The sequence below is a fragment of the Artibeus jamaicensis genome, unplaced genomic scaffold (genome assembly GCF_021234435.1).
Source record: "Artibeus jamaicensis isolate MK-2021 breed Jamaican fruit bat unplaced genomic scaffold, CSHL_Jam_final contig_233, whole genome shotgun sequence".
NCBI classification, from domain to species: domain Eukaryota; kingdom Metazoa; phylum Chordata; class Mammalia; order Chiroptera; family Phyllostomidae; genus Artibeus; species Artibeus jamaicensis.
In genome coordinates this window covers 2,599,708-2,609,303 of record NW_026521486.1, presented here as the reverse complement: position 1 = coordinate 2,609,303, position 9,596 = coordinate 2,599,708, and the positions used below count along the sequence as shown (strand labels likewise).

At 58.9% G+C, this 9,596-nt stretch overlaps 1 protein-coding gene across 3 annotated transcripts in view; it reads right to left on the bottom strand.

Annotated features, from left to right (window-relative positions):
* Positions 1-4,536: 4,536 nt before the first annotated feature.
* KIAA0930 (KIAA0930 ortholog) overlaps positions 4,537-9,596 on the bottom strand; it is a 30,034-nt gene continuing 24,974 nt past the window's right edge. For all 3 annotated transcript variants that reach the window (XM_037160237.2, XM_053661774.1, XM_037160238.2), the window contains 3 exons: positions 7,333-7,495; positions 6,327-6,485; positions 4,537-5,903 (listed from right to left, as the gene is read on the bottom strand). In XM_037160237.2, the coding sequence (XP_037016132.1) occupies positions 5,863-5,903; positions 6,327-6,485; positions 7,333-7,495 (363 nt within the window). In that variant the 3' untranslated portion in view covers positions 4,537-5,862. The remainder of the gene's footprint in view (positions 5,904-6,326; positions 6,486-7,332; positions 7,496-9,596) is intronic.

Here is a 9,596-nt window from a genome sequence, read left to right as displayed (position 1 = left end):
CCCAGGAAAGGGCTCAAGTTCCTTGGCTTCCACAATTGCCTAAGACGTTTTGAACAAAATTGTTTACTTAAAACATAGTCATGAAAGTTCACTAACAACTGTGGTTATTTCAAACTGAGCGGTCAAACTTTTATTAAAGTCATATTCCAGGATGAAAGACCCTTGGTCCACATACGGGACAGAAGGCTTGTTAAACCTGTGGGCTCCTGTACGAGCCAAGTCAGGAGGGAGGGAGTTCAGCACGAGGCTGTGAGCAACAGAAAAGACATCTTTTATCATCCCCCAGACAAACATTCCCTTATATCAATTATCCAGCTGCCGGTCAATCAAAGAAAGTACATCATGTTTACACACTCAGCTTGTACACACATCTACCATGAGCTGTGTGGTTGTGCAGGTTCGGTTCCTTTGCCCCCCTCCCGGGATAAAATCCCCACCGATGTTCCCTCCCGGTCAACATTTCCTTCTGAGTGAGGGCCTGCCAGTACTTTGTAAAAGTCCTTCTCGGTCAGAATTAATGAACTGAAACGGCACGACTAGGCAATAAACAGGAGTGAGGTTCTTGGCGGTGGCTTCCAGGGTAGACCTTCCCTAAATAGCAAACATTTCCCCCGGAAGAGTAAATGCTTTGAATGGACCTCCTGATTAGTTAACGAGAAGGGGTTTGAGCAGGGCAGTAAACCCCTGGTCTGTAACCCACGACCGGCCTCCTTCACCGCCACCATCTCACTGTCTGCCCGGGGCTGCCATGTGGGAAGTTCTGGCCGCGACGTTTCTAATGCGGTTTCCGAGAGGTGCCAACCTGATGCGGCGTCCCTCACCACATGGCTTCCAGGTGTGCGTGTGCTCCTCTCTGACCTCCCTCAGACCCCTCCTGTCTGCAGGGCCTTCCCTCCACCCCCCACCTGCGGCACGGAGCGCACGTGACCTGGGGGAGGAAGAGCCCACTGAGCGAGAAGGGCTCGCGGCTGCTTCCATCCGTGAGGGACCTGCAGGGACAGGCTCTGGCGGTCGGCCTGAGTCATTACAGAGCAAGGGAGCAGAGAGCCCGAGGCCCCAAATCCATCTTCTGAAAGACCAGGTGGCTTGCTGGGTGCCTGCCAACACTCAAACTTGGACCCTGACAGTTACTCCAGCCATTGTCCCCTGGGGAGGGCCCTCGGACAGGCTCACTGGGGACACTCGGGGAACCTCACACACACCGAAAGGCCGCGCCCTGCTTCACGGGGGCTGGACCTAAGGCTGACGTGCATCTCGTGATTTAGTTTTGGAAACACAGCGTCTGACCCCCTGTGGACTCCAGGGTGGCCGAGGTCCAGGTGTTGGGTGGTTGCTGTGGCATCGCCAACAACTGTTCCGAGCAAGCAGCTTGCGTGAGCACAGAGAAGTTTAGGAAATCTCTGGGGGAGAGAATAAGGTCCAACCGCTAAGTTATCATGTTGCTGTAATATCTGTATTTCACGTGAAAAACCCGATTAGAGAAAAAAAGTAGCCAGGTACAGTTTTTTTGGAGGAAGATCTGGAAGAAAATAACGTCACATTCAACATGCAAATCAACTCTCCACAGGAATGCGCACTCCTGAGCACACCCAGAGCCAGCCACGAGCACCGTGTAGAATCGACTGGGCCGATCAGAAGCTGCCGCCACGTGGTTGGAAAGACCCCTGGCGATTGGGCCTGGAAGTCCCCGGTGCCACCGTGGGGCTTTGGTGAAACTAGACTTTGTAGAAATCACTTTAGTCGCACTCCTCGAAGTCGTGGAAAATCTCCACAGGTCTCCTTGCAGGGTTCAGCATTCTTGTACGGAGTTCGTTAGGGAAGTGTGCAGTTTCATACTTGCACCTAAATCACCCAACGCTCTGTGAAGCAGGGACTCAAAGGACGAGGCAAGCGAAACTGCATCCAGCGCTCGCCAGAGGTGGAGCGTGGGTCTACGGGCCGAGGCCGGGATGCGCCGGCGAGATGGCCAGCTGGCCTTTAGGAGTAGAAAACTGTAAACACACACTCTCTGTGGCTGTGCCTTCCCCCCTCGCTAGAGGTCCTGTCCGCTGTGGAGCTGAACACAACCCGGGCCACTCAGTGTTCGAGTGCTCAGAGTCTGCATGGGGCGTTCCCAGTCCTCCAGGGCTCCGGGACGGGCAGGACTTCTTCCAGGGAGGATCGAGCCAGTGCCAGGTCCGTTAGTGAAGAGGGACAAGGAAGCCCTGGCACACGCCTGTCCTCACCCAACTCTCACAGGCAGTCTCCTGTGAGGGACCGGGTGGAGCCCGGGCCACCCAGCCCCACGAGCGCGCTTCCCGAAGAGCGGCTGTGGTCACCTCGAAAGGCTCTTCCCTTCAGGTTCAAGGCCCAGATGTCAGTGTCTCACAGCCTGTGCCCTGCTAGGGTGGGCTTTTACAAAGAGAAATAATTCTGTTTTCTGGTACCAAGACAAGAGGAAGCTCAAACAGGAAGAATCAATGTAATGCCCAAAGATACTGGTTTTTGAAACTGAATAGAAAACTAAATTCTGGCTAAACTGGAAAACTAAACAGGATATATATCAATGAAACCGACTGTCTCATTAAAAAGCTAGCGATGTGTAATATGTAAGCCTTTAAAGAATTCTGGCCCGTGATTTAAAACCACGTTAGGACAACGTGAGATGCAGTTCTCAAAGGTCAGCTACTAGACCACACCACTGCACAGGGGCTGCCCCCTGGAACTCCTCGTAACGGAGAAAAGATTCTAACTCATCCTTCAAAAGTCTACTAAGTAGTCTTCTTGTGATTAAGACAACAAAAATAGATCCTGGTTTAACTTGAGCCAGGATCTATTCTTTGGGGAAAAAAACCTCACTCTGAACATGCCTTTACTCTCATCCTCTGACCAGAGGGAAACCGCACCGACTCCCAATGACCTGTTCCGTCCCCCGTGACAGGCTGATGGGGGACATGGCTCTGACCCCGCCCGCACGCAGACAGGGCCACGGAGTGTTCCTGCTGCTTCATGTTTTCTCTGAATGTGTCTCTGGTCCTTGTGTTTTCAATGCTATTCTGCTTGCGAAACAAGGAACCTTGGCCGTTTTCACAGGCACCTGGAAGTTCCAGCAAGACGCTGGGACACAGACCACACACCGCCTCATCATTCAGGGGCCAGAAGTTGTAAATGGACATTGTCACTGATCAGACTATGACCAGGACATTTCTTTAAATGAAAAAAAAAAAAAGGGATAACTTTCTTATTAATGTCCTGACAAATGACACCTAGGTTTCCTCAAAGCCAAACTGTTAATTCCAACTGCAATGTAAAGAGTGTACGCTCTCTTAGCCACCACTGGGTGACACAAGGGACAGGCGTGCCCCCAGAAATTAAAGGTGGCCTCACAAGAAGTAAAAAGGTATCAACACCAGGACCCCTCAGGATGCTGTGGCTCTGGTGCCAGTCCTGTCACGTGTTACTCTTAGTGATGCCATTTGTCACTTTGAAAAGACCAACCTCAGCGACCGCTCAGGGCCTAGTTACCAAACACCTCTGTGCGTGTTGGAGATTCAGCCTCAGAAGTTATTTTCGGAGGATTTACGTACAGAAAGGCCACCGAACGTCACTCCCTCTGTCCCGAGCAGCAGGGCGGCAGGGCTCGGCGTCACCTGGGACCACGGCCTGGGCCGGACTCCGGGCCTCACGGCTCGCTGTCCAATCCCGGGCGGTTCACTTACCCTCGCTGGCTGTTTGCTCATCGGTAAGATGGGACGACGACGGCACCCGTGCGTTTAGCAGGTCTGCTCGTGCCAGGTGTTCCCTGTGCGCTGGACAGAGAACGGCCGAACCCCGGTGTGCGCCTGCGCACTGACGGGCCTTTACACGGGTGGCGTGCGCTCGAAAACCCCCCACTGGCACCCATTTCCAAGTTCTGTAGAGTACTTTCCTGTCACCGCGATCAGCCCTTAGACGCCCCGCGGGGCAGACGGGACAGAGGGCCCTCCCAGGCCCAAGGTCGTGCTGGAAGCGGCAGCTGGACCTGGGAGCTGGGCCGATTTCCGGTTCCGGTCGGGGAACTTCCTCAAGCCCCTACCCTCGGAGAACGGAGCCTGCCCTTCCGCTCGCGTTGGACGACCTCACCATATCATGGACTGCATTTCTCCCATGGGCCGAGTCCGTCTCCAGACCCCAGATGACCAGGAAGAAAATGTTCCTCAGAATCACTCTGGACACAAACCTGGGGGCTGGACACTCCAGCGGCACCTGGGGCACTGGGCCATGTGGGCTCATGGCTCCGAGGCCGGAAATCGTGCAGGGGGACACACGGCTGAGCACGAGCTGGGTGCTGTCAGGGATGCTAGGATGTTTGGGCCCAACCCCGCCACACATCTCCTGGGACTAGGTGTTGGGGGGGCAGGGGAGGGGGAGGCAAGCATTCAGTGTCTGACCCCTGACCCCAGTGGTGCAGAATGGCTTGCAATCATACCCGGACCCAGTCACATGATGGAACCCTGGAGACTTCAGTGAGGTAGGTGGTGTTGGCCCCATTTTACAGGTGGGCAAACTGAGGCAGAATGAAATGCAATAGCTCGCTTTTAATAACAGCATACAAAATCTAGAGAAAGCCCCCGAGTGGTCCCCCGTTCTGGAGCCCAGTGTGAACCTTCAGAGCACAGAATAAAATCACACAGGAGGATGAGCCCCTCCCACTCCTTTTTGCTCCCCCGGAGAGAACCTCGGAACACACTGCAGGAGCTGCTGAGACCCTGGGGCCCTCGAGCACAGCCACTCAGCCCCGGCGCCCCAGCTGGCAGTTTGCTCCCAGTGGGCCGGGGCAACGGGTCTGCTGTTGAGAAGGCTCGTGGCTTTGAGAAGAGCACGTGGGCTGTCACAGGTGGAAGTCCTGGCTGGCACAGGGCCGCGGGTGGGTCTGGGGCTGGGAGGCCACTCACACCCCTGACCAGTGAGTGGAGGCCTGTCCCCTTCCGCCTCGGTGAGTGGGTCTCAGAAATAGGACCCGCTCTCAGGCAGAAGGTAGTAAGCTCTAGAAAACCAGAAATAAAACACCCTCCTCCCGGCCGGCCCCCAGAGGATGGAGGTTCTAGAACCTTCCTGGGAGCATGCCAACCCCACCCCACCCATCTTTAGCAGAGACCCCACTCTTGTCCTGTGGGCCCCCATGTTCGGCGGTCACACCGCTGAGGCACAGAGGGGGAGGTCTCCTGGTTGGAGGTGTGTGTTGGCGATGCTCTTTGGCTGAAAGTGAAGGCCATCCTGGCACGACCAGGGCCTGTCTGCTCTGCTAGAGGCCTTTCTGGAACTGGTGTGGGGTGAAGTGCCCCCACCGAGCCACACTATCCAACAGCCAGGTCCCCATCTACCCAGGGTGACCCCTTTAGGACCAAGCCAGGGAGGGCGACGCGCCAGGACCAACTCAGATGCTCAAGTTCACTGGCACAGCGCTGCAGAATCTTAAAACCATTTTCCTTTAGAGGGTTGACAGTGGACCTCCTGAGCGCCCGGGCACCTGCCATCTGCAGGATGTGCATGTCAAGTTGTAGGACTGGGCACATGGCATGCTCCTTCGCTCTCTTGTGGCCTCATGGCATCTGGGGTGCTCTTTGGGCGCAGAGGGCTCTCCAAGATGGGCTGGGGCGATGGCTGGGGGTGCGCAGGGCAGGAGCAGAGCCAGCGGGGAGGAGAAAGAGGCACTTCAGTTTGGGCTGGTGTTCGCGGAGTCGGCCCTGGCCCCAGGGGTCGAGTGGCCCCGCCTGGCTCCGGCTCCGGCTCCGGCTCCGGCGCTGGGCTGGCACAGAAGACCCGGGTGGCGATGGGCAGGTAGGCACTTGGCAGCACTCGCAGGGCCGGGCGAGCCCGGGCTCTGTGTGGCTCCACGCACGGCTAGGCCATCAGGATGGGCTTCTGCCGAACTTCCAGGATGTCTAGGGTGCAAGGCCAGGGGAGGACGGGCAAAGAGGTCAACACCCCAAGCACCATGTTGACAGCAGCTGCGCTCAGCAGCCAGCGTCCGTCAGTCACACACACGGCCTGTTCCAGCCCCACAGGCTGCACTCTGGCTGGAGTCAGTGACGTGCCCCAGAGCACCACCCCCACCACGGGGACACATACCAGGGTCTGTGGGCGCTTGGGGACAGGCGGGGCCGCTAGAGCGCTACACAAAGGCACCCCTGCAGGGCCAAGAGCTTTCCCAGTGGCCCCACAGGAAGTGTGAACAGGGAGACCGGACCCGACAGACACAAGGACGCAGGGTTGGGCGCCCCCGGGAATTGGAGCCCAGGGCCCTGGAGTCGGGCTCCAGTGCCTACGAAGCAGCGAAACTAGGTTTCCAACCCAAACGGCGTTACCTGTTAAGATCCGATGCAGCGGCAAAGTGACGTAGGTCAAGTGTGCATAGAGAAGGAAATTTCCGTCTGCTCTGTTCAGCTTCAGCCAGGACCCGACCAGGGACCGCCCCGTGCCCGACAGGGACCGAGACCGCAGGTTGGTGGCATTGTGCAGATCAGCTGGCGGGGGGGGGGGGGGGGGGGGGGGTCGGGTCAGGGCACCTCCCACTGCCAGGCCTCCTTCCTGTCCCAGCTGTGCCCCCTGCTGGGCACGTTATTACTCTGGCCTGGGACATCAGCCCCCTCCGGCCCATCTGCAGACCCCACCCCTCAGGGCCTCAGGTGCTCCCACCCGACTCTTCCCTACCCACTCTGTCCCGGAGTCCCCTCCGTAGGGACTGGCACACTGGTCCTTTGCTTCTCTGGAGCCCTGTCACTGGAACTAAGCAGCACCAGCCCGCAGGACACAGGCAGGCGGTTACTAGTGCTCTCTCATAGATACAGAAACATGCCAGGAAGAGCAGGGTGCTCCCCAAGCTCACACAGGGCGGTCAAGGCCAGGGCTGGAGTCCTGGCCCAGCCAGGGTGCAGCAGGGCCCTCTGCCTCAGGTGCTGGTGGGTGGGACCACTCAACGTCACAGCCCCAGCTCTGGGCCTGCAACCTGTCATTCATCCAGCAAACATGTGTGGAGCTCACTGGCCTGAGGACAAAGGCTCTGGAGCCACGGTCCGGAGGAGTAAAACCAGCAGGCCTGAAGTCACAACACACACAAAAGCACCAGAGCCCGCCTGTCCCTCGGCATACACTCCTGCCCACTGTGTGGAGCGGTCAGACCGTGGACGCCAGCAAGGGCTCGAGCCCCTGAAGCTGCGTGTGAACTGCCACTTGGGCAGGGGCCTGCCGGTCCCAGCTGCGTCCCCACCCAACCCGGGACAGGCGCTGCTCTCTCGGTGAGTGAGCGAGCCCGGGGGGGGGGGGTTGCTGAGGGGCCACAGGCCAGCCCTTGGGGCACAGGGGCCAGGTCACCTCCACCGCCATCCTCCCTGAAGAACTCCTCGCTGTCGTTGGCCGAGTGAGACTTCTTCATCTCGGCGATGCGGTTGCGGGGCACTTTCCTCTTCAGGGACGGGGAAAAGAAGGTGGGCCGGTTGTTCCGCTCTGGGGTGGGGGGCGTGCTGAAGGAGGTCACCTGGGGGCAGAGAGTGGCCGTCACTGGAGCAGCCCGCCTACCACCGGGGGTCCCGAAGCCCGCTCATCTTCCGCCCTCAAAATAATCCCGAAAAGAGGTCCAGGAGGGGGCACCTGGCTGGCGGAGAGGGGACCCGGGCTGTGGTCTGTGGCCCCGAACTGCGGAGGGCGGGGCGGGCACTGGGACGCTGTGTCGGCTCAGGAGCCAGCAGGACAGCCTGGCTGCCAGCGCCGCCCTCTCGAGGGCCCCAGACACTGGCAGGAGGGGCTGCTCTCGAGTGACAGCTGGCTGCTGACGCTGCCCGAGTGCCTCCCTGCTGCAGCCCACGAACCCACAGAACCTTCCACGAGGCAGGACCCTCTTTAACCCCATCGGGCAGATGCGGAAACAAGGCTGACAGCAGATTTGACTTGTCCAAGGTCACCCCGCAGGACAACAGCAAAATCGGGATCGCAACCTGGGCCTCCACCCTGCGCTGGCTCTTCACTCGGATTCCTCCTCTTGGCTGCCGCACCCCAGCCCCCAGCCCAGCACCCCTCACAGATGGGCTATGGCCATGCGGTCGCTCTTCTGTCCCACCCACTCCCGACCACTGTTCATTCACCAGACATTCTCCACACCCACTCAGTGCCACGCGCTAAGCACAGACAGGCATGTGACACTGGTCCCTGCCCTCGTGGGGCTCACAGTCTGCTGGGGGTGACGGACTGGAAAAGCGACACCCAGAGACTGCATATCGGTAGCTGAGACAGAAAACGAGGCACAGGACACGGGAGCACAGAGGCAAAGCCTGGGGGGTCATCAGGGCAGGCTTCCTGGAGGAGAGGCCGCTCCGGCTGGGTCTCGACGGACGAGTAGGAGTTCGCCAGGTGAAGAAGGGGGGGAAGGGCGTTCCAGGCAGAGGGAACTTGGCCCATCTCCTCCCTCCTCCCCATGCAAACAAGAATCTGAGGAACAGGACCAGCTGGGACCGAGACTTCGGGAGCCCCATCAGCCTCCTTGTCACGGCGCCGACGTCCATCACAGTCTTGGCGGCTGGTGGCTCCAAGCGGTCCTCCCACAAGTCAGGGAAGGTTTTCAAAAGATAAAAAACAAGACACCAGAAACCACAATACACACAGCATCTGCGTTTGCCACCCCTGGTTCCAAATGACCCCCCAGGAAGGCGGACAGGCAGCAGTGAGCAGAGGGGGGGCGGGGCCGCGGCTGGGCAGTCCCCAGCAGGTCAGGCCCTGCCACTGACAGCATGGGGCCCCGGCAGCCTCCCTGGGAGGGTGGAGCTGTCACTCCTGCCCGACGGATGGGAAGGTCAAGGCCGAGGCAGGTCTAGGGATGTGTCTGGAGTCATTGAGCAGACAGCTGGCTGGACTGGCACCAAGGCTGTCCGGCCCAGGGTCCAGGGCCCAGGGTCCCCGCCTCCAGGAGGATTTCCTGTGTGTGCTCCGTCGGGGTCTTGGTCAGCAACAGGACCAGAGAGGAAAACTGCGCTCCTGATCTGAGAAGGGAGCCCGGAGGTGGGGAGAGCCTCCATGCTGGCCTGGGCCTGGAGCTGCCCCGTATTTACCAAAGAACACCACTACTCTGTTCCACTCCTAAAACACATTCATCGCAGAACACACAAAACAGAAAAGGTACAAAGATCGAGAAAACTGCCCTCTGGCCACCTGGGCACGCCCACGGTTAACAGCCAGACAAAACTGAAAGAATGGCAAACGTACTCCTTGACGTAAAGAGTGCATCAGCAGGAAACGCACTATTTACATTCTCTGTGGCCACTTCCCAACGGGCCCCCGCCGGTGGTCACACTCCAGCGGCTGCTCCTCACCGAGTGTCCCCCGCGGCCACGCCCGTACGAGGGTGACCTGGGCCTCTCCTCACTGAAGGGAGTGAGCGTGCTCAGCCCATTTCTCAATGAGCAAGCTGAGGCTCAGAGGAGCGGGGGCTGTCCCAGGTCACAGGAGCAGCAGTGCCCGGTCCCAGTGCCTGGTGACTCGCCCTGCCTCTCTCCCAGAGATGCACTGAGCTGCTGCCTCTGTACCCCTGGTGGGCAACTGGTCTGCCCCCTCCCGTGACCTTCACTTCCAGACAGCCCCCTCTGGGA